The sequence below is a fragment of the Dromiciops gliroides genome, chromosome 2 (genome assembly GCF_019393635.1).
Source record: "Dromiciops gliroides isolate mDroGli1 chromosome 2, mDroGli1.pri, whole genome shotgun sequence".
Lineage (NCBI taxonomy): Eukaryota > Metazoa > Chordata > Mammalia > Microbiotheria > Microbiotheriidae > Dromiciops > Dromiciops gliroides.
In genome coordinates this window covers 87,557,264-87,582,824 of record NC_057862.1, presented here as the reverse complement: position 1 = coordinate 87,582,824, position 25,561 = coordinate 87,557,264, and the positions used below count along the sequence as shown (strand labels likewise).

At 40.1% G+C, this 25,561-nt stretch overlaps 1 protein-coding gene across 1 annotated transcript in view; it reads left to right on the top strand.

Annotated features, from left to right (window-relative positions):
• Positions 1-18,872, top strand: part of HTRA1 (HtrA serine peptidase 1) — a 75,376-nt gene extending 56,504 nt beyond the window's left edge. Inside the window, exons 4-9 of the mRNA XM_043986675.1 lie at positions 7,157-7,351; positions 9,585-9,617; positions 14,401-14,515; positions 14,770-14,827; positions 16,309-16,404; positions 18,160-18,872. Coding sequence (XP_043842610.1) covers positions 7,157-7,351; positions 9,585-9,617; positions 14,401-14,515; positions 14,770-14,827; positions 16,309-16,404; positions 18,160-18,328 — 666 coding nt within the window. The 3' untranslated portion in view covers positions 18,329-18,872. The remainder of the gene's footprint in view (positions 1-7,156; positions 7,352-9,584; positions 9,618-14,400; positions 14,516-14,769; positions 14,828-16,308; positions 16,405-18,159) is intronic.
• Positions 18,873-25,561: the final 6,689 nt, after the last annotated feature.

Below are 25,561 nucleotides of genomic sequence, written 5' to 3'. Positions count from 1 at the left end.
CTTTTCCTTTGTCCCTATTAAAATGCGAATGAATATGATTTGTGAAAAATGAATGGAAAATTAAATTGCATAAAACTTCCTGTGTTAACGATTTCTCTGGCCAAATGTAAGCCAAGTGTTGGTGAGACTGTCTGAGTTACTATATATCCTTATAGGGCCTCTTCCTTTCTAATTATTTCGTTATGTGAGACATAGCCTTCATAGTTGACCTTTTCCCCTTTTTTGATGAGAGCCACTTCATATTAACTCTGCTGACTTGACTTCCTTTGCTTCTAAAACCTATGTTTTCTCTTCCCTTCAAATGCTTGAGGTAACTGGCTATGAATCTTATAGAGGGTAATCAACATGGCTGTTTAAGTAGTTTTGGTACTTTCTTATTCTTATCCTCAGAAATTAAAAAAAAATGATCCACAATATTAGGATATGACTTTATGATTTCTTTCTTTCCTTCCTTCCTTCCTTCCTTCTTTCTTTCTTTCTTTCTTTCTTTCTTTCTTTCTTTCTTTCTTTCTTTCTTTCTTTCTTTCTTTCTTTCTTTCTTTCTTTCTTTCTTTCTTTCTTCCTTCCTTCCTTCCTTCCTTCCTTCCTTCCTTCCTTCCTTCCTTCCTTCCTTCCTTCCTTCCTTCCTTCCTTCCTTCCTTCCTTCCTTCCTTCCTTCCTTCCTTCCTTCCTTCCTTCCTTCCTTCCTTCCTTCCTTCCTTCCTTCCTTCCTTCCTTCCTTCCTTCCTTCCTTCCTCCCTTCCTTCCTCCCTTCCTTCCTTCCTCCCTTCCTTCCTCCCTTCTTTCCCTTCTTTTCTTCTTGGCAATGAGGGTTAAGTGACTTGCCCAGGATCACAGAGCTAGTAAGTGTCAAGTGTCTGAGTTCGGATTTGAACTCAGGTCCTCCTGAATCTAGGGCCGGTGCTTTAACCACTGTGCCATCTAGCTGCCCCCGACTTTATGATTTCTAAAACATTAACACTGTGGCGAATAAAATTAAATGAGGTCCCCTATAATTGTTCCAAGTGTAAGGAAAATTAACAGGGGTTTATCATATATTTGCTACTTAGAAATTAGAGGCTACTTAGAAATTAGGGGCATTAAACATTTATTAAAGCATATTAAATATTAGTAAAAAGAGTGCACATGGCTCAGAAAGATAGGAAAGCCTACATACCTAGGATAGAGGGGAAAGAGATGGAGAAGAAAGAACATGCCAAGAGAGTGAGAGACCTCTCTTCAGGGCTTTTTAACCTGTCTCAGGTAGAGGTGAGTCACTCCACCTTGATCATGGCTAATTGGCTGGTAACATTCAAGTCCATTGATTGACATGACTTGAAGGTGGTCTTAAATTAGTTAACTTCCTTTAGATAGTTAGGAAGGTCGATTTACATTTCCTTTGAAATTCTCCTGACTGTGGGCTGGCCCTGCAAAAACAGCCATTTCCTCTGTGTGTGTGTGTGTGTGTGTGTGTGTGCTTTCTATGAGTCCTCAAAACCCCATTATTTTCTCACAACATGTACATTTTTTCATTTGATCCTTGCAACAACCTTGTGAGTTAGGGAGGGCATAAATCATTATATTCATTTTACAGATGAGGAAACTGAGGCTTAATGAGGTTATGACTTCATTCTAGAACTTCTAAGTGCAATGCTTTCTTTCTACTATGTACTCACTGTCTGGGGAAACAATTAGTAAGTTTCTTTTTAACCGGGACATTGGATAGAAGTACTCAATTGTATATCATTTTTTGTTTGTTTGTTTGTTTTTGGTGAGGCAGTTGGGGTTGAGTGACTTGCCCAGGGTCACACAGCCAGTAAGTGTTAAGTGTCTGAGGCAGGATTTGAACTCAGGTCCTCCTGACTCCAGGGCTGGTGCTCTATCCATTGCGCCACCTAGCTGCCCCTATTGTATATCATTTATAAGGAAGCAGTCTCTGGTAGGATAGTGGTCAGTAACTACAACCCACACAACCCAGTCCTACCTAAGATTTTTCTGCATTCTACTCTCTGAGTCCCACATCCCAGCACTGTTGGAGGTGACAGGCACCCTAAACCTACTGCTCTCACCAGCTATTAGGTGCACTTATTTCCTTTCTTTCTTTTTTTTTTTTTTGCGTGGGGCAATGGGGGTTAAGTGACTTGCCCAGGGTCACACAGCTAGTAAGTGTCAAGTGTCTGAGGCCGGATTTGAACTCAGGTACTCCTGACTCCAGGGCCGGTGCTTAATCCACTGCGCCACCTAGCCGTCCCCCACTTATTTCCTTTCATATGACAGTGGTGGGAACTCCATATCATTGAAGAAACTCTATGCAGTTGAAGGAGAATTGTCCCCAGCACAGGGGCACAGGTTCCAAATCCAACTGGACACTCCCTACCTGTGTTATCTTGGGAAAGTCACTTAATCTCCCTAGGCCTTAGTTTTCTCCTGTAAAATGAAAGGGTTAGAATTGATTGAGGGTTATTCAATTTTTTTTTCATCATGGATCTCTCTTTCCTGCTTTGGTGGTCTGGTGAAGCCCATGGACCCTTTTTCAGAATAATGCTTTTAAGTGCTTAAAATAAAATGCATAAGATCACAAAGGAAACCAGTTGCATGTTTTTTTTTTAACAATTAGAGTGAAATAAATACAATACAAACCATTTACAATGAAATAAATGTGTAATTTCCCCCCCCCCCCGCCCCCATCCAAGTTCATGGACTCTTTAAAATCTATATCTGTGGACTCTAGGTTACAAACTCTTGGACGAGATGGCCTCTGAGGTCTCTAATAATCCTAGACCTACTATTTTAGGTTCCTATGAGCTGCCTGAGATTGTTTATTTATGTAGATGGTATTAAGTTTAAGGAGTAATCCACGGATATATTGTTGATACCTTTTAGGAATTTATAGGCTGGGAGATGGCTCTGCTGTATGCTGCTCTGGAGAGAACATCCAGACGTTGGAACAAAACCAAATCTCAGTACAGAAATAGAGTCTAAGTGATTTTATGCTTCCAGGGTAGGAGCCAAAATTTTGCATGTAATTGCACTCACTATCCATATCGACATTTCATTCTTTTTTTAAAAAAAATTTTCCCCACTGAATAAAACATGTGTCTAGACATTTGCTGGAAAAAAATGCTAATTTCTCAAATAACAGTTTGGCTAGTTTATATATTATTGCCTTAAGCAGACAGGCCTGAGGTGAGGATTAAGACTAGAAAAGACCCTGGCTTTTATCCAATAGAGATGGATCCCAACACCATTGCTAGAGTCCTGCACATGCTACTTAACTAGGGCCAAGTTGGCCCCATAGTGGGCTATTACCTGGTGTAGTGGCCAACATAGATGCTGGCATCATCATCTTTCCCTCATTCTACGATGTCTTCAAGCCTGTAATGGGTTTTAAGGAAGAGAGGCGGATGATTCTGACACTTCCTTCACTTAATTCTTCTACTCCTATGGAAATAGACTAAATAGTTTTCATGTTAAAGGAACTGGCCCTGATCTCTCTCCATTGGCATAGGTTTGGATCAATGGTCTTTCTCAACTTGTTTGTGTGAGGATATTAGTTTGTAAGTTTTTATTCAGTTTGACAATATTAACTGACCAAACGCTATATGCCTAATACTGTATGAGTTGCTATATGAGAGCCAACTGTTACATCTTTAGTGTGAACATTACACTTTAGAAATCAGCAAATACCATAAATCAGGATTTGGTTTATGGTTTCATTGATTGTGTCTAGACTTAAGATACTGATGAAGAAAATGTTAATGCAGATTAAACTGAAAAGTGTGTCATGCATACTTTTAAAAGGCTGGTTGTTAACTATTTACCAGCACAATCTTGGTTGTAATACTAAAATGGATTTGGCAAATCATCAGTGTTTTTAATGATGAAGGAAAAAATTCATCCATACCTGCCCTTCCTGTATAACTTTTGGTTATGTCTTCCCATTAATTTGTCATACAGAATCCTCCCAGTGGTGGATTTCCTTTTATTCTCTTGATATTATGTGGACAGCAATGGAGCACATAAGAGTGTCCATTGGTCAGCTCTTGCCTTTGAGAAGCATTGTAAAAACTTTACTCAAGGACATATACCTGCAGAAGAGCAAGGTGGAATAATGGAGAGTAGGGGATAAAAGATGTATAGCCTGAATACTACCCTAGTATCTTTAATATATTTAGAGAACCTCTGGCATATTGGGTAGTTAGCTATTTAATGTTTGGTTAAATAATCCTTTTTATTGGGGTGAATGCTCCCTTCACTAGTTCAGACTACCACCTATCCATGCCTTTTATCCTGTGCAGGTCTTACTCTTGCTGTAAATTCTCTACAGAAGGAGTATAATTCCAAAACATTTTTACATACATGCTTTATTTAGAGAGACAGTGCAGAGTGGAGGGAAGAGCATTGTCCTCTGGAGTAAGGATCTCAATAATGATTATAACAGGGATCATAGCCAAGATTTATAGAGCTCTAATGTTTGCAGACCATTGTAGGTCCATCATTTCATTTGATTCTCCTGATAACTTTATGAGGTAGGTGCCATTATTTTCATTTCTATTTTATAGATAAGGAAAATGAGGCGGGGAGATTGAATGATATGGGAAGGGCAGGCAAGGAGGTAGGATTCCAGCTCGCATCTCCCTGACTCCAAGTCCAGAGCTCTCTCCACCTTACCACCTAACTGTGTCACCATCCCTGATCTGTAGCTGGAGCTCAGGGCTTGCTGTTATGTCTACCATCACTTCTCAAATCTTTGCTCTGAAAGGAGTGGTTCATTGCTGATGGTTGGAATCTGCTGCTCCTCTTCCCTTCATCCCCTAACTCCTAAAAGTTTCTAGCCACCTTTACTTTCCAGCCAGTCTCAGGCCCTCAAAACCCAGTGGCTTACTGAGGAGGGCTCATTCCAAGAAGCAGGAGGCTGTGCACACATTTACAAGTCCTCTATCTAACAAAGTGCTGCACTGACTCCTAACCTGCTGTGATTGCTGGAGAAAGTCATTCCTTGGCAGGAGTTACTGGCCCCCGTCCATTGTAAATATTCAGTTTTAAGAAATCTCTGGAGTGCCATTGGACTCGAATGATCTTCAAGAGCACATCAGACTATGTAGGGAATGTTGTGTGTGCTTGCACTTCTGGGGAGGTGGGAAGTACCCAGATGGCAATTTCTCTCTGTTGGGAAGGAACATGTTGTATAAACTTGGGATTTTCATTGATGAACCCCCGGCTGACATTGGGAGCATTCCATGGGTATTGGTTCATTGAGCATTCTTGGCAGTCATTCCATGGGTAATGGTTCTCACCCATTTTTTCTGTTCTGAATGTAGAGTAGGCAACACAGTGTGGTGAAAAAACCAACCCCCAACGATACTGGGTTTGTTAGTGAAGGGGACCTGGGTTTGAATTGCCTGCCCCCTACTCACTCACTACCTATTTGACTTTTGGCCAATGCACTTGACCTGTACGTCCTTCACTTTCCTCATCTGTAGAATGAGGAAAGTCCTTCCAGCTCTAACTCCTGTGATCTCCTGTGGAAGTTAATCCTCCTACTTCTCCAGCAGTTTTTATTCCTTGAATTTATTGTTTTTCTCCATGTCCTTCCCTTCCCTTCCCTTCCCTATTGTGTCCTTTGTTATGCCTTTCTTTTGATTAACCATATCCGCAGTGCTTAGCCCAGTGCCTGGCATGTCATAGGAGCTTTTTGGATTATTCCTTTCCCCCAGCTACCTCTCTGGGGGTTGGCCTTCTTGCCCAGCTTTTGCTGGGGCTAGGAGATCAGTCTTTTTTTCTGAGGTCGATGAGCGTAGAACAGACATTTGCTGAGCGCCAGTTGGCCTAAAGGTCTGGGACAAACCTCCCCCTTTTGGAAAACATCTTTATTCAGGCAGCTGCTTGATTTAATTAACTGAGTAAAGAGTGAAATCACTCAGGAGACTTTGGCTCAGGACCGGGGACAAGGATGAAGTTGTCCTCAGGTGTTCTTGTGCTCTCCTCTTAAGGCTGCAGCATATTCTCTTCTGTCAGGGAGAATTGATACTCGCTTCCCTCCTTAAAATAAGCAATAAACTCAGATTGTGGGGGAATGGTTTTATTTTGTCCTGTTTCACACGTAAAAATAGTTATTTGTAGGTCACGGATATGTCTTGCCTTTATGGAGATATTTAGCAGAGTCCCAGGTCCTTTGGTGGGTCAGCCATCCCAGACTGGGGAGTAGCAAAATCAGACATTATTTGGATACTTTATACAACTATCTCCACTGTGGTGTTGTCAATAAAGGGAGAAAACTAGAAAATCCCACCACTTTTTTTCCTTTTTCTTTTTTTAGGTCTTATCTGTAAGTAAGTTGGGACCCAAATTGGGGTAGGGGAACAGCTAGTGATTTGGGCCCCTTTTCTGCTCAACTATGCAATGATTTTCTTTGAGAAGGAGAAAAAGTAAACTAGTTTGACATTGGCTATGAGCTTAATCATCTCAAGCCCAGTTGAATTCACCCAATAGCACAGAGTGATGTTATTAATAAGGGTATGATTCTATCACTTGGCACCTTTGCCAGACAGACACCTGAAACAGTGAGACTTTATTCATGTTCTCATCACTTGCCTTGATCGCTGATGGATGATGGATAAATGGTTAGGGGACTGGGATTTGGGAAACCCTAACAAGCTCTAAATCTGCCTTTCCCCCCAGGGGTAGAGTCTGATGATTCCTTGTTCCATGCTTAATCACAAATCCCTCTTGCTCACTTTTCCTTGACAAAGATGTGAAATCCATTGTCTTTTTGCCTTGTCTCCTTAAATCTCCCCTGGCCCTGAAACAACCTTAGCAAGTGTGTATTAATCATTTCAAGATGCTATCAGAAACAGAAATGCACTATAGCCCTTAGACATTTTCCTTGGCAGGCAGAATACAAATATTCATGTGTTTTATAATAGCCTATGATTTATTGGGTACATCTTGTGGAAAAGGAAGTTGGATCCCCCTAGGATTGTGTACCTCTCCTGGAAAACATAGGGAATATGGTTACCATTTGCAACTGCCAGAAATGCCTAGTATGGATGGACCCAGTGGCCTGCCACCCGCTCTGTGCAGCATGATATCTAGGAGTGTGGTCCTTGGGTAGCGTGCCTTGTTTTTAGAGGAAATGCATTTGCTGTTTTATAAAAAGAAAAATGATTGTTTACAGGGAAAGCTGCCAGTCCTCCTTCTTGGTCGATCCTCAGAACTGAGGCCTGGAGAGTTTGTGGTTGCAATTGGAAGTCCATTTTCACTTCAAAATACAGTGACTACTGGGATCGTTAGTACCACCCAGCGAGGAGGGAAAGAACTAGGGCTCCGGAATTCAGACATGGACTACATTCAGACAGACGCCATCATCAATGTAAGTGTTGGTTCTTGTTCTCCTGATCCTGGGTAAGCCAGTGGGGCCTGAGTTTGTTAGGATGACATTGCTTTTTTTGGGGAAAAAAAGGAGGGGGTGGGGGAAGGATTAGGAGTTCAGAGTACCTGCTCTTGAATCTTGGGTTCAAATCCCAACTCTTCTACTTATTTACTTGTGTGACACTGGGCAAATCACTCCAGTTCAAGGGGTGTGTCATGGATCCTTTTGACAATTTGTTGAAGCCTGTGCATCTCTTCTCAGAATAAGATTTTTAAAGAATAACATAAAATAGGATTACAAAGGTAAATAATTATATTGTTATCAAAATGTTAAAAAAACAAAACAAAACAAAATCCTGAAAGATCTTGAGTTAAGAACCCCTGCTCAGGTTCCTCATCTATATAATGAAGAAATTAAGCTAGTTTTCTTCTAATATTTCTCACAATTCAAAATTTATAAGGTGAAATCAATCATTTTAGGAAATGGTTAAGTTTATCAACATTTTTTTTAAACCTTTGAAGAAGTCACCAAGGGCATTCAGCGTAGACCATCAGTTGAACTGTAAAGTTGTTTATTTAAAAGTGACCACATCATTTACTAGTTATGGGCAGATTTCATCTTGTGGAATCTTCCTGGTCTTTGATGGCAAGGGTTCGAATGTATATAACACTTTAAATTGTTAAAGCAAGAGCACTTTTCACATGATCAATCTTTTTGAGGTAGAGCAAGTATTACAGATAAGGAAAATGAGTCTTGCAGAAGTGAAGTGGCTTGCCCAGGGTCATACTGCTGGTTAGTGTTGGAACAAATACAACAACAATAAAGTCTGACAGAGAACTTTATGGATATTATCCCCTTTGGTTCTTACAATGTCCTCATGAGACTCAGCTCGAAACAGTTTGGTGGAATGAAGAGAGAGGTACCTTGGAATTAGTAAGTAAGTTAGTAAAGGGTAAATTCCCAACACTGACACATACTGACTCTCTGTCTTGGGGCAAGTCATATAACTTCCCAGTGCCTCCAAAGAACTTTCCAAGACTTTAAGCTGCAGAGAAGAAATGCTGACCTGCACTGATATTTCTTCTCCAAGAACTCCCTATATCAAAGAAATCACAAGTCTAGTCCTACCCGCCCTCAACAAAGACAAAACACCCCCAAAGTGCCTTGACATAACCCTGTGAAGAAGGTCCTACAAATATTATTTCCTCCATTTGACAGATAAGGAAACTGAGGCACAGAGAGTTTAAGAAAGTTTCTTATGGTTCTTTAACTAGTGTCACAGGCTCAGTTTGAACTAAAGTCTACCTACTTCCAAGACCTGCTTTTCCCACTAAATACCATGTTAACTCACAAACTCAGGTATCCCCTCACTCAAAGTCTATTGTACTTTTTAGGAAGACTTTAGCCCTTCAATACTCCTCAGAGTTCCTCCCAAATAATTGGTAATGTTATTTTTACAGCATTCTGGAGAGAGGCCAAAGTAACCCCCATTTTTGCCAGTTACTGGCAAGTTCTGAACCTCCTGGAGGCAGTTTTCTTTTATTTTTTCCTCCAAAATGTGATCACTCTTTTCCTAATAGACACAGCATGAAGCTTTGACCCAACCTATTAGACTTGTCTTGCTAGAATGAGGCCAGAGACTTTCGTGTGTTTTTTTCCAAGCAAACTTTAAGAAATCATATTTTCCCCCTTCAAATGTCTCCTTGTAGGATTGGTTTTCTGAAAGCCATTTTTCATTTTGGACCAATTTCTAAGAAACACGACGCACTCTTAGGCACTCTTAATTTCTAACCAGCAGGCTCTATTCCCAAGCTTTCCTGACATCAGGGTTGTTGAGACATGAAGTCATGGAAATAAAATGGAGCCAGGTTAACTCTGTGCTCCCACGGCAGGGCAAAGGTAAAACAAATGAGTGCTCTTCACATTTTAAATAAAGTAGCATCTTATTTCCTTCTAGAAAGTGGGGAAAAATTGTGTTTGTTACTTCATTGGGTAGACTCTTGAACTTTGTTAGTTTTCAAAAGTGACCTGAACCTTTCCATTTTCTTTCAGCTAGGAGTTAGATGATTGACAAGGTCTAAGTCTCAGGAAAGCACCATAGCTCATATTTGAGCCAAGTCAGTAATGAATCTGGGTTTTGTACACTGAAAACTACCAGGCTCCAGATGCATAGGGCAGACTGTGAGTGTGTTGACGGAAGTAATCCTAATCCTTTAATTTTTGTTTATTTCAGTATGGAAACTCGGGAGGCCCCTTAGTAAACCTGGTAAGTCTTTTTAAAAAAATATTAATTTTATAATTTTGTTTAGCACTTGATAAACATTCTTTTTTTTTTTTAAAGTAATGAGATTTGCCAAAGAAGTTTGTGAAATTTCAGTTAGTAGGAACTCTGTGAGCATACTTGGTCCTGACTGTTTGTTGGTCATTATGAATTGACACAGACAGCTAGGTGATGCGGTTGGGATAATCTGAAATCAAATCTCAGATGTTTATTAGTTCTGTGACCCTGGGCAAGTCACTTAATCTCTCTTTGCCTCTGTTAGTCCATTTTATGAATGGAAATAACAGTCGTCCTTACCGTCTAGAGGCAGGTTGAGAGGACAAAACAGATATCTATAAAGCACTTTGCAAAATTTAAAGTACTATGCAATTGCTAGCTATCATTATTACTAAATTCTCTGGACAAATCACCACTACTTTATTCCTTCAACAAACATTTATTGAGTGCTTATGGTATACAGAACATTGTGCTAGGCAATAGACTGATATAGAATTTAGATGATACATGCTCTCATGTCTCATGGAACTTACAATCTTGGAGGGGGATATGATAAAATGGCAATAAGTATAAAATATTACACAGTGATGTATATCATATTTTACATGACGTTACATAAGAAGCACACTGCTGTAATGGATAGAAAACCTGCCTAAAAGCTAGGAAGAGTTGGGTTTGAATTTAACTTCTGACATTGTACTATATGACCTTGAGCAAGTCACTTAACCTCTGTCTGCCTCAATGTCCTCATCTGTAAAATGGGGATAAAAATAGCACCCACCTCCCAGGGTGGTTGTGTGCATCAAATGAGATGCTATTTATAAAGCACCTAGCACATTTCCTGGCACACAGTGATTGCTTTGAGTTGTTTCTCTAGAAGTTGTGATAGATCTGAAGTCACTGTCCACACACACTCTTGTGCTCAGTGACCCTGAAGACCAGGAACTGAAGCTAGGACTGAAGCCCATGGAAAAGAATCACAGAATTTCAGAGTTAGAAGGGACGTCTCTGATAAGCTTGGCCACAGGTGTCAGACACATGGCCCGCAGACTGCAGACTGTATTCCTGCCCACAACACCCCTGAGTGTGGCATAGCCAGATTAAAATGTAATTGAGAAATGCTTAATGAAATAAATAAAAACATAATAGAACTCAGATAATGTTAATATGTGGTTTTCTAGGTCAAACTGTGGCCCACAGGGATCTTTACATACAGTCTAGTGGCCCTCATTTCTATTTGAGTTTGATACCAATGATCTTGGACATCCTTTACCTGACAAAGAATTTTCTCTATTCTGTACCTGACAAGGAGGCCTTGAGCCTTTGTTGTCAGACCTCCAGGTAGGAGAAAATCAATACCTCTCAAGAAAGTTCATTCTTCTTTTGGAGAGCTCTTAAGTCAAGTCAACAAGCATTTATTAAATACCTACTATGTACCATGTGCAGGGGCAGCTAGGTGACACAGTGGATAGAGTGCTGGGTCTGGAGTTAGGAAGACTCATCTTCTTCGGTTCAAATGTGGCCTCAGATACTTCCGAGCTCTGTGACCGTGGGCAAGTCACTTAACCCTCTTTGCCTCAATTTCCTTTTCTATAAAATGATCTAGAAAGAAAATGACAAATCACTCCAGTATCTTTGTCAAGAAAACCCCAAATGGTGTCACGGACATGACTGAAAAATGACTGAAAAACCTCATGCACTCTGCTAAGTACTAGGGATACAATGAAAGGCAAAAAGCCAGACTTTGCCCCTAAGGAACTCTGTACTGTTAGGAAGTTTTCCCTTAATATAGAGCCAGCCAGTTTGTCTCTTTGCAACATCTCCCCATTGCTGTTATATCTTGCCTTCTTTTCTGCAATGGAACAAGCCTATTCCCTTATTGATATGACTCCTAAAAAGATATGTCTTTTCTTCTTCTTCTTCTTCTTCGTTAATTCTTTTTCTTTTCCTTTTTTTTTCGGGGCAATGAGGGCTAAGTGACTTGCCCAGGGTCACACAGCTAGGAAATGTAAATGGCTGAGGTCAGATTTAAACTCAGGTCCTCCTGAATCCAGGGCCAGAGCTTTATCCACTGTGCCACCTAGCTGTCCCCCATTCATTCTTTCACTTGATCCTCCTAGGATGACATTGAAGCCTTTCACCAATCCTGATTGACCTTTTCTGGACATTCCTTAGTTTAGGATTAACCTCTCTAAAATTTGTAAAGCTAACAAGTCCACATGGATTAAAACTATAACCCTGGTCTCATCCATGAGTTAATTGGCCTCAGATAAGGAATTAATTGTCCAAGGACCCAGAGAAATCTCAAATGTCCATAAGTCTTTATGACCAAAGGTGATTGAATGTTAAATCTGGAATGGATTTTAGAGATCACATGGTTTAATTACCTTTTTTTGTTGTTGTTGTTGTGAGGCAGTTGGAGTTAAGTGACTTGCCCAGGGTTACACAGCTAGTAAGTGTTAAGTGTCTGAGGTCGGATTTGAACTCAGGTCCTCCTGACTCCAGGGCCAGTGCTCTATCCACTGTGCCACCTAGCTGCCCCTTAATTACCTCTTTTTAAAAAGGGAATGGAGGTCCAGAGAGGTTTGTCTCTAATCTGAAGTCGCAGCATAACATAAGTGAATAATGGAACCAGGACTAGATAGAGTCTAGTTTTCTAACTCCTAATTTACTGTTGTTTTTTTTTTCCCCAGTATTTTAAAGACCTTAAGTTCCCTTATGGAATTTCCATTTTAAAAACAAAAGTTTGCCAATTGTGGTTTCTGAAGTTAGCAGTTTGCCTTTGTAACCCCATGTCTGAAAAACATTAATCAATTTAGTGGCATATCTCCTGCCCCTCCATTGGGGAAAAATGAAGAAAAACTATTGTAATAAATATGTATAGTTAAGCAAAATACATTTCTCTCACTCTGTCAAGGAGGTGGGTGGCAAGCAGTCTTCAATATCATCCTCTGCAATCATGGTTGGCCATCATTGGTCATCTTTATGGTTGGATAGAGTTCTTAAATCTTTTAAAGTTTTTTGTCTTTGTGATATTATTGTATCAACCTTGCTTCTGGTTCTGCAAAGACAAGACTGCAAATCTCTGACCTCAAGGAACTTACATTCTAACAGAGAGATAACATGGACACATTGAAGCATATAAAAACATAGACGCAGGGCAGCTAGGTGGCGCAGTGGATAAAGCACCGACCCTAGATTCAGGAGGACCTGAGTTCAAATCCGGCCTCAGACACTTGACACTTACTAGCTGTGTGACCCTGGGTAAGTCACTTAACCCTCATTGCCTCACCAAAAAAAAAAAACCAACAAACCAACATATACACACACAAACATATCTGAATTAAATAAATTATATTTTTATGGGGGTACCAGTTGGGAGGAAGCAGTGGAGCATTTAAGGTGCAATAAAGGAGGTGCCCCTAGAACCGAACTGTTTAGGAAACTAGGAATTCTAAGAAGTGGAAGTGAAATGAGAGTATATTCCAGGCACTGAGGACCCTGAGCAAAGGCCAAGGAGATAGATGTCAGAATGTGTATGAGGAACAGCAAGAAGGCCAGGTAGAGTACATGAAAGGGAATGATGTATAAGTCTGGAAAAGTAGGTTGGAGGCAGGTCATGAAAAGATTTTAAGTGCTTAACGAGCATGTGTATTTGACCCTAGGAGTAATAGGGAGCCATTGAAGTTTATTGAACAAGGGAGTGGTAAAATCAGGTATGTGCTTTAGGAATATCACTTTTTTAGTCATGTGGAGGATGGATTGATGGGTGGAAAAACTCAAGGTACGCAGACAAATTAGGAGGCTATTATAGTCTAGTCAAGAAGTGATAAGAGCCTAAACAAAGTGGTGGACATGTGAATGCAATCTAGGGGATGGATACAAGAGATGTTGTGGAAACCGAAATGGATGTGGTAACTGGCTATTCGGGAAAAGGGAGGGTAAAAACTAAAGGTTGTGAAACTGGATGAACAGTATATTGGGAAACCTTCCTCAGAAATAGAGATGTTCAGCACCTGCCCTCTTACCTTTCTGGTCTTCTTACACCTGATTCCCCAACACATACTCTTTGATCCAGTGACACTGATCTCCTGGCTGTTCCACAACCAAGACACTCCATTTCTAGGCTCTGGGCATTTTCTCTGGCCGTCCAGGAAAACACTCCCACCTCTTCAACTACTGACCTCCTGGGCTTCCTTTAAACCCCAAATAAAATCCCACTTTCTACAGGAAGTCTTCCTTAATACCTCTTATTTCAAGTGCCCTCTCTTAATTATGTCCTATTTATATAGCTTGCTTTGTACATATTTGTTTCCATGTTGTCTTCCTGTTAGATTGTAAGCTCCTTCAGGGTAGAGGCTGTCTTTTGCCTCTTTTTGTTTCCCCAGTGCTTAGAACAGTACCTGGCTTGTAGTAAGCACTTAATAAATATTTATTGAATGAATGAATGAATGAATGAAAAAGTGGTGAGTTTTGGGGAAAATATAATGAGTTAATGTTTGGAGATATTGAATCTGAGAGTCCTATAGTTCATCCAGTTTGAAATGTCCAAAAGGTAATTGGTTATGTGGGACTGGACTTCAGAAAAGAAAGGGAGGTACCATTTAATATGTTGGAGTTATAAATCAATAGTTGAATTACTTCCTTCTATTTAACTTCTGCCAGCCAGAACTGACCTAATACATTCTTTGAGGTTACTAGCAACAATTTTCCATTTTCTCTTTTTTTTTAAAAAAGTACATTTAGTAAACTACTTATTTTTCTATTTCAGGATGGTGAAGTGATTGGAATTAATACTTTGAAAGTGACAGCTGGGATCTCCTTTGCAATCCCATCTGATAAAATTAAGAAGTTCTTAACTGAGTCCCATGACAGACAGGCTAAAGGTATGATATCAGCAAGACACTCTTGGAGAGCCAATGTAGAGCCTGAGGTCAGAGCCCCAGCCTCCCTTGCATGAATCACAGTTGTTGTCAACATCATGGTACCTTTCACATACACTGTTGCCCAACCTCTTAGTAAACCCTGTAGAACCCTCTGGACCTAACTTCAAAACAGAGAATATGGTGCCAGGGCACTGACCTGTTCTCTGTGAACAACTAACCAGGATTGTTTTATATTTTACCTTTTGCTTTCATAGGAAAAGCTGTCACCAAGAAGAAATACATTGGAATTCGAATGATGTCACTTACATCTAGGTGAATAAACAGGCTTTTGTTTTATTTTATTTTATTTTTAAATAACACTGAGAGTTAACTTCAAAGTTCACGGTGGTATCCCTGAATGCCAGTGAAACTTTGTCTGAATTTCCCTAAATGTGTAAGACTGATGATGATATATCATATAATAATAATAATAATTCACATTTATGTAGCACTTTGAACTTTTACCAGCTACTTCCTTCACAATAAGCCTGTATGGTAGGTGGTACAAATAGTATTAACCCCATTTATACAGATGAGGAAACTGAGGCACCAGAAGGTTACATGACATCTCTATAACCAGAAGTATCAGCACCAGTTCTCAAATAAAGTTCTGATTTCAAAACCCACTGCTCTTTCCATGACCTCATGTTGTCTAATATTCTAAAAGCATTTCTTTAAAATGGGATCTTTTCCATAGTGAGAGCACATTCATTGTTCAATGGGAATTGTCACAAAGCTGCTCTTAAGAATCTCAGGGCTTCTCAGTATCACATTCAAATAAGGACATCTTAGCAGTGAGATGAGGGACCAGAAATGCTTGGCCAGGTGTTTAAACTGGCTCTCATATTTTTGTGACTTATTCTTTCAGCCAAAAGAATTTTGCCTCATCCTTTAAAAGCCAGAACTATATAGCAGTTCGGTTTTCCCTGATTTTTGTTCTCTCTTGTTAATTGCATTGAAACATACATCCCTGGAAAACTCAGAACACAGTTTTTCTCACTCCAAGCAGAATGCTTTGCCTTTCAGATATTAAGTTTTGCAGAGTGAAGTATGTGGGAGTTTATTTGTAGGAATGTTAGATCAAGCACATTATTATGTGGTTGAAATGACTAGTGGTTCTCCCTTCCCCCCTATCTCTACCCCTATCTTGATCAATTTCATTTTAATTTTTACATATCATGACAGGTTCATAAAAAAACTTTATGGAGAAAGCTGGTGTATTACCACAAGGGATGGGTCTCCTTATTATTGCTTGATAATCAAGAGCATTGGCTAAAGCTATGATAGGTTTTATTAAGGGCTTAGTTATACATGGCAGCACATTTCATACCATTTCCTAGAGGTTTAGTGATTTTTCAAGGACTATACATGGTGAGTATTTTTTTTTGGAGGGAGAGTAGCTCACTGATGGAGGGAGAGGTTGCATTTGGGAATATTAAAAGTAAAATAGTTTGCACTTCAGATCAAAACCCTAATGGTTGTAGAATCTCTATTTTGTAATCTACCAAAGCATTTTTTAAAAAATAAAGGTTAAATATATAGTCCCATTTAGGGCTCTAACCTAGCAAGCTGAGTAGGTATATTCTCTTCAGATATAATAATAATAATAATAATAATAATAATAATAATAATAATAATAATAATAATAATAATATAACAACCCACAGCCACAATGTGCCTTAAGATTTATAAAGTAGACTGAATTGAAATCTTCACAAGGATTAATATGGATGAGGTGTTTTCTTCCTCCACAGTAAAGCTAAAGAGCTGAAGGATCGTCATCGAGACTTCCCTGATGTTCTTTCTGGAGCTTATATCATAGAAGTAATTCCAGACACTCCAGCTGAAGCGTAAGTTAGAATTTCCCCCTTCAATATCCTGCCTCTCCCCATGACTGCCCTGTCAGCAAAGCTCCTTACAGATAGACAGTTAGCACAAGGGGTTGTTGTTTAACTTGTAACAAAAGTATGAGATCTCTGGTCTCTTCCTGCCATGGGATCTGGCTTAGGATGAGGCTTGACTTGAGCTGCTTCAGGCAGAGAAGAGGAAGGAGGCCCCCTGTTCTCTAAAGGAATGACTTAACTTTTCTAACAGATGTGTAGGAATGCATTATGAGTATGTGATGGATCTATGATTGTGTCAGCATGGGGAGGTCCCCCATCTCAGAATTCCTTCCACCAAAGCAGCTTGAAATTCCATCTATTACTTATAAGATTAAATCCTAGGGAATCGCCTGAAAAGCAATTGATTATGTGAGTTGTCGAAGATCATATGGTTAGTAAATTTCAGAGGTGGAATTTGAACTCAGGTCTTCCTGACTCCAGATCACTCTCTATCATGACATGCCTTCTCTATAATGGATATACACGATTAAATTATTTGAGAATTTCTGGGGTGAAGTTGGAGGGGGAAAAGAAATTCATTTTTAAGGTTCACATGAAAAGTAGTGGCTTATCTGACAACCAACAAATACCGTATCTCTAAGAAAAGTGGTATTGGTAATGACCTGTGCTGATGGTGACAAAAATGAAGAGCTGTCAAATTGTGTTAAAGTTAGAGGTGTATTGTGAAAGCAAAAGGTGTGTTGGTATAGTGGAAAGAATACTGGATTTGGGGTCAGAAAACCTGGGCTAAAACCCTCCCTTCCCAATTTAACACCATCATGACACTGGGTAAATTGGGACATCAGTTTCTACATCTCTAAAAACAAGGGGCTAAAATAAGATAATACCCAACATTCCATGTAGCACTAAAGGCTAAGATCTCATAACACTGAGCAAATTGTTTAACCTTTCTTTGCCTTACTTTGATCATCTGTAAAATGAGGATAGCAATTACTTGTGCCACTAACCCCACAGGGTTATTGTGGGTAAATGGGTTCATAAAGGGCTATATGAATGTGTGCTGCTGTTTTTTTTCTAGAGATATAGTTTTCCTAGTATGGTTGGAAGTGGGCCTATAGTTATTTCACCCTGTTAGAAATTACTTGGGCTGAAATAAATTTGTCATGCTTATACCAGCCTTGTAAATTATTACCTCCTTTGTATAAAACCTACTATTTAGCATTAGCCAGAAGAGTTCCAGGAGGCATTTCAACAATGGCAATGATAGATGGTTTTATATTTATTTCCTTTGGAATTTTTAGGGTACTTACTACCATGAAGTATTGGGGATGAATTCTTACCACTCCCCTCTCCCCAATCCTATGTACTAGCCTTGTGGGTTCTGGTCTATACTTTTCTTGTGAGGATGAGGAGAAAGAGACCTAGAGAGGACCTGGGTTTCTACCTGGCAGGTTCCCAGAATTCATCCTGCCCAGTACAGGGAATGGAAAGAATGCTAGACTTTGGAGCTGGGAAGACTGAGCTGGAGGCCTAACTTGAACATTTACTAGCTGTTTGACATTGGGCAAATCTTTTTGAGTGTCCATTTCCTCATCTCCAATAGAATGGTGTTGGATTAGCTCATCTCTATGATCCCATCCTGATCTAAATCTTTTGATTTTTTCCATCCCCTTCAGTAGCACCCCCAGTGGTCAGTGTAGAGGGCTCAAATGGAAGCAATGCAATGAACTATACACTCATCTTTCTTCTTTTCTGTTGCAGTGGAGGCCTCAAAGAAAACGATGTGATAATTAGCATAAATGGAAAATCTGTGGTCTCTGCCAATGATGTAAGTGATGTCATTAAAAAGGAAAGTACCCTGAACATGGTTGTCCGTAGAGGCAACGAAGACATTATGATCACAGTGATTCCTGAAGAAATCGATCCTTAGTTAGAAACACGAGCTGGATTCCGTGTTTTCTCTGAAGCCATTCCCAATCGACTGCTTATAATGACTCTGTGCTGGTACAGGAAACATTATTAGACTTTTTGACCAACATTTTGCTTGTTCAGCAGAACAGCAGTGGCCAACAAAATAACTTTTAATAGGTTTAAGGCAAAACAAATGTAATGTTACAGATACTCAGACAATAATTATTTCCTTCTGTATCTTATGTACACAGCATTTTTCTCTTCTGCCAACTTCGTCTGTTCCTGCTTAGAGGGTCAGCATTTGTTTCTTTCTTTCTGCTGAGTCTTCATCTTAGCCTGACTAATGAAACTGATCAAATAGCCAGGAAGAAGGATGCCAAGTGGATTTCATAATGGCATTCGGAGAGCTGGTTGGAAACATACCACTGCAAGGAGAGTTCGACAGTTGGAGATTGGGAGTGGGTGAATGCTGGCTTATGAACAGAATTTAGGCAGCTTCCTTTCAGAAGCCATGACCCATTGGGAGTACTATGGCCTTTGAGTTAGAGCTATTAAAATACTTGTACATATTTTCTTCCCTGTGTCATTTATTTATCAACAGATGGATAGATTCTTTCTGAAATGGTTGTTATTGATGCTCATCTCATCAAACTACATCTGTACACATAAAGCTGAACTCTTAGGCTTTCATAGCAACTAACTTAAGTCATCTTGTGTCAGAGACGGATTGCACTAAATGGCCTCTTATCAATCAATCAGGGAACATTTATTAAGTGCTTACTATGTGCCAGGCACTGTGCTAAGCACTGGGGATATGGAAAGAGACAAAAGACAATCCCTGTCCTCAAGGAACTTACAATCTAATGGAGACAATATACAAACAGATATATACAAAGCAAGCTATATCCAGGATAAATAGGGAATAATTAGCATAGGGAAGGCACCAGAATTAAGAGATATTAAGATGTATTGATTCTACAAATGCAATAGTCACCATCTGAAACTTGTGGGACCAGAGCTCATCAAATTAAGAACATCCTGTCATTCTTCAAAGGGTCAAGAAGTTGGGGGGGGAGCAAAGCATACCCAAAAGGCAAGTGCGGAACACAAACAAGGCATCCTTCATGTTCTCTCAAATATAAGGTCTCCAAAAGTTGATTATAACGGCCAAGGTGAGACTCAGGGTAACAACAGAGAACTCAGTTCAGTTAAGTGAGAATCTTGAGGCAAGTAAGAGAAAATAAAAAGCTTGGCAAAGTCTTGGACTCTCCAGGGTGTCCAAGCAGTTGATAGTAACTCTGACTCAGTAAAAGTTTTTCAAGGGTCTGGAAAATCAACTTTTGAAAAATGACTGTTGCAAAACCCTAACTGACCTTTGAGGTTCCAGTTCTAATATTCTGGGTGACCTCATGAAAGTTACTAAGCTTCTCCAGCATTGCAAAATCCTAGGCTGCAAATTACCCAGACCCAGCCTAAGTCTTTGTGGTATGGCCCCGAAAGAGAAAAAAATGATTCTTTATGCCAAGAAAAGAGACTCAAGCCTGCTTTATTTTGAGCAGTCAGAACTTGGACAAAGCAGTGCAGGACTCCCTCAAAAATGCCTGCTTTGACCCTTTGCTGTTTAGACCTGTCTGGGTTAATGTTTATTTGCTAAAATAGCTTCTGAAAGACTCTTCCTAATCATGAACACCAAACTGATAAAGCTAAACTAAAGACATGTCATTGGTTTCATCCAAAATACTCACTCTCCATGAATGTTAAATTTGGTGAAATGCAATAGGGGATCGATCAGCCAGTTTATGAGCCTGCCATGCATGCTAGGTAGTTTATCTATTAAAAGATGACTATCCTATCTAGCAAAGAAGTATCGGGGAGTCTAGGATGGTCCTAAAAGGGCTCTATTCGTGAAAGTTGATGGTGGTAGTGACTGACTTTTCCTTCTTTGCTCTTTGCATGTGCATCTTTTAAAATTCAGTTAATATCTCATGACAGCAATAGTGGGGCTACACCCAATAACAATGCCTTCGGGGCTCCAGTCTCGAAGAAATTGGCATCTGCTCTTGTTTTTCTGGGAGGTCTCGTGTCCTAGAGAATGGCTACAGGTGCTGGGAGCCTGGCTTCTGTTTGTGTCAAAGTTGTATTTATAAATACATCTTGGAGTCCAAGTGTGCCTCTATTCAACTTATTGTTCTCTGAGCATTTGATGAACCATGGAGGAAACTGCTTTGGTAGATGGTGAGGCCGAGTGCTTTGTCAACACCCAATAGAATCTCATAGTAGGAATTGTGGGAGCAGGGCTAGGACACTGAATTAAAATGCTGTCTGGCAAAAGTTGAGAGGTACTAAAGTTTGTTTTTTAAAAATTTCCCCCCAGTTCTACACTTAACTCACCCTTTACCCTTTCTTTCTTTTTCTTTCCTTCCTTCCTTCCTTCCTTCCTTCCTTCCTTCCTTCCTTCCTTCCTTCCTTCCTTCCTTCCTTCCTTCCTTCCTTCCTTCCTTCCTTCCTTCCTTCCTTCCTTCCTTCCTTCCTTCCTTCCTTCCTTCCTTCCTTCCTTCCTTCCTTCCTTCCTTCCTTCCTCCCTCCCTCCCTCCCTCCTTCCTTCCTTTTCTCTCTCTCTCTCTCTCTCTCTCTCACACACACACACACACACACACACACATTTGAGTGTTTGTCCTTTAGCGTCTCTTCCCTACTCCACCCTATCTGTAGCTTGGTGCAATATTTCCATATAGACTGTGAAGTTGCTAAGGGAATACACTTTCCAGGGTTATTCTCTTTGTCCCGTGAATTCTAGCAAACTGGAGATTCTCCTACCACACCGGACAAATTGGCTTTTGATAGAGCTCCCATGCCAGGATTTCTCCCTCTACGTGCTCTGTGCCACGATGCAAATGTTTGCAAGTTGTTTTGATTAGAAAACTTTCTGTTCCTACCACATAGCTACAATATTGCAGACCTTGATTTTATTTTAAACTTCTGGGGACCTTCATGGTCTACCTCCCTCTGTCCCTCCCTCCATTTAAAAATATTTGCTTTTGTCAGGTTTTCCTTTATCTGCTTGACTGTTGTAGCAAGACTTTGGCTTTTCAGAATCTCCAGATTGTTTTCCAACTATGCCCTGGCCTCTCAGATGATTCTCCTTTCTCTTTCGAAGCCCAGTTGGCGGAAGGACGACTTTTATTCTACTCCCTTCCCTGGCTTGCCTTGTGTGTATCCGCTCTCGCTTCAACTGTGCGGCAACAAGCTTTTCAAGATACTTCCTCCCACTTCTGTTAAAACTTATTTTCCAGCCTTTGCAACATAATGAGCAATGCCAGTTACCAGAGCACTTACCTTGGGTGCTGACTGGTCTCTGCCAATAAATTTGTAATTCTTGATTTATGTAAAGTCTTGCAAAATACTCCTTTTAAATTCAGAACCATGGTTGGAAAAGGGCTGTCCCAGTTTTAGAGGTAGAAACATTACTTATCCAGACTTGCAGCGTGGTCTTAGTAAGCCCCTATTTCTTTTTGGTTTGGCTTTTCCCCTTGAAAAGTGGTGAGGAGACCCGTGTCTGATAGGTGTGAGGTTCTTATTTAGGGACTAACGGACTGCTCTCAATGTTTGAGACTTGAAAAAGGATGTAAGTTGTCCAGATCGTTGGTTCTCAAGCACAGCCAAAGCCATCAGGAGTGCTTAGCCTAAATTGGCACATGGCGCTGAGGTGAATGCCAAGGTTGAATGAGGCTGCTGCATTGCTTTGGAATGTTTCTGGAAGAATGCTACAGTGATGCAAGATACAAAATGCCCTATGGCCCCCAGGCCGGCTTGGGAGCAAGTCCTTTGTGGGAGTGTCCATTTTGGGTTTTAGTCCGACTCATTTACAACAGTTTCATTATAGTCTGCATAGTTCTGAAGACAGCATCAGTCTGAGAAACTTCTTCAAAATCTTCTCTATCAACACAGACTAGGAGGGTATCTATAGACCAGCTTGCATCCATTAGATCTTTATAGGGGAATAGTGTAATGCCTAGGGATTGTGAAACACTGTACTCATTTGAGCTTTAAAAGAGAGGAAGTGGGGCAACTAGGTGGCGCAGTGGATAAAGCACTGGCCCTGGATTCAGGAGGACCTGAGTTCAAATCTGACCTCAGACACTTGACACTTACTAGCTGTGTGACCCTGGGCAAGTCACTTAACCCCAATTGCCTCACCAAAAAAAAAATAATAATAAAAGAGAGGAAGCTCTCTGTGCATTTCTTCATCTGCAAAACACAGTTTTGAACTAAATGGTTTCAGGCAGATAGATGGCACAGTAAATATTCAGACAGTCCTGAGTTCAAATCCTGCCTCAGAAACTGGCTCTGTGACTTGGCAAGTTATTTAACTTGTCTTAGCCTCAGTTTTCTATTCTGTAAAATGGGGTGGTGGTGTTTGGAGTAAATGACCTTAGGCTCCTTTCAGCTCTAGATATAGGATCTTACCTGTGTGACCTTAAGAAAAGCTCTCTGGGTTTCAATGCCCTCATCTTTCCAATAAAGAATTGGGGCTAGGCGATTATGCTATCTTATCGCTCCCATTGTCTGTCATTTGCCTTACTGAAGTGTTTACAGGGTAATATGTGGCCTTCCAACAATCATTATTGGATTCCCACATTATTATCATGGGATAATGCATCAATAGAGTTGGAAGGGACCGTAGAAGCCATCAAGTCCAATCCCCTCATGCAGTCAAGCAAACTGAGGTGCACAGGGAGGTTAAATCACTCACCCAAGTCCTTATAAACAGTGTTCATGAGAGATAAGATTTGAACCCAGGTCTTCTATCTGTTGAGCCAGTGCAAAAGTTCTAGTCAAAAAAATTTTTTTTCCCCTGGATGGTTCAACTAAGCTCCCCCTTTTCTATTCATCATGGACTATTTGTAGACTTGGCTCCATGTCCAAAGTTTACATTTTGAGACTGACTCTGGGATCAGGAAACTTCTGATACAAATTATCTTCACTCAATGTTATCCTCAGCAATAGCCACCGCCACATGATAGTAGCACTTCTCTTGGATTTCCATGGATTGTTCATGAGCATTTGTCCAAGCAAAGTTAGCGAAGCTGAGACCCTTCCCCTCTAGGGGGATGAACTCTGTTACTGCTCTTCTCTGAGAAGAGAACTCTGTTCTCTCTGGGAATTTTATATATATATATATATATATATATATATATATATATATATATATACACACACACACACATATATACATATATATATACATATATATGTATATATATGTCATATGTCTTATATAATTATATATATGTAAATGATCTTTTGCCCCTAATGAATTTGCTGGAAATATAGATACTAAGATATTCTGCCTTCCCACATCGTGTTTCTTTCATAATCTTCTAGTTAGGAGGGTTAAGGGAAGGAAGTCTAGCTGAGGAAAGGGGGAAAGGGTGGTCCTAAACTGTCATGGGCCCTCTACTCTGGTTTTCTATTTGCAATTACTTGAATAAAAATAAATTAAATTTTATTTTTTGGAAAAAAAGAAAAGGAAGATTTAACCAGTTCTTTTTAAAGTCTCTTAAGAATGTTCAGGGCAGGGGCAGCTAGGTGGCATAGTGGATAAAGCATTGGCCCTGGATTCAGGAGGATCTAAGTTCAAATCCAGCCTCAGACACTTGACACTAGCTGTGTGACACTAGGCCAGTCACTTAACCCCGATTGCCTCACCAAAAAAAAAAAAAAAAGACAAAAGAAGAATGTTCAGGGAATAGTAATAATGAACAAAATGCCTTTGCCACAACCCCAAAGAGCACAGACTCATGGAATCTCACAGAGACTCATGAATGGGTATAATCTCATGCCAAAGAATAGACTCCCTTTTGTGCCAGGAACCTATTATATTAAGAATAAGTGCAGTGGATAGAGCACCGGCCCTGGATTCAGGAGTACCTGAGTTCAAATCCGGCCTCAGACACTTAACACTTACTAGCTGTGTGACCCTGGGCAAGTCACTTAACCGCAATTGCCTTACTAAAAAAAAAAAAAAGAATAAGGAGTTCATTAGGACATTTTATTAGAGTGGCCATTCATGTCATTTTGATACCATGTCATATTATTGCCTAAAGCTTCATAACATTATTTCCCCTAAAAATGTACAAGAAAAAGTTCTGAGTTCCCATGTATTGAATGTGGAGAATTTTGTAACACTCCACAATCCTACCCCTCCACACCCCAGATTAACTGAAACAAGGCAATGGTGTTGCAATAGCAGAGCTGGGAATCATTATACCAGAAACTAGAGAAGTGATTGTGTTCACTGATGCTTGGGAGGGGAATAAGCTGAAGTTGCAGGAACTTCAGAACATTATAAGACTAAGCTTTTTGAGGGCAGGGACAATAACTTATTGGCCTTTATACTACCTCCAGAACCCAGCATAGTGCAGTTCAGTTAGTAAGTGCTTAATAATAATGTGCTGAATTGATTTGTTTGTGCATTTTCGCCTGAACCTAGCATAGCACTTTGTATGGAATTTCGTGTGGGACTAGCGGTTCATTGGTTTCTGCACTTATCATTTAAATTTAATTCAGGAATATGAGAAACAAACACGAAGGAAATATGCGGAGTGTGAACAGATGTCTTCATAAAGATTGGAAGTAGGGGCAGCTAGGTGGTGCAGTGGATAGAGCACCGGCCCTGGATTCAGGAGGACCTGAGTTCAAATCCGACCTCAGATACTTGACACTTACTAGCTGTGTGACCCTGGGCAAGTCACTTAACCCCAATTGCCACACACACACACACACACACACACACACACACACACAGAGATTGGAAGTAATTGGAAATAAAGATAAGACAATTAAGTGGAAACTGGTTGGTTTTCTTGAATCTAGACAAAAGGCTGATTGGAGCAAGTATTTTAGGCCAAATGTGGGAAGGAAAGTATTTGAGACTAAAGATCAGATCTAAGGAGGATCTAAGTATTAATAAGGGCTATAGTCTCAGATTCTATAACCCTAGAAAACATTTTAAAAATTATTGCATTAAATAATAAAGTGGGAAATCTCACACCTTAGTTCTTCCTGATAGAGTAGAAAAAGTATTGAATTTTGAGTAAAGTCCCTGGATTCAAATCCAGGTCTCCTCCTTATTGGCTATGTGACTTTGGGCAAGGTGCATAACCTCTCTGGGCCTCAGTTTTTCATTTGTGAAAATGATTTTGGATTTAGATGGCCTCTAAGGTCCCTTTCAGCTCCAAACCTATTATCC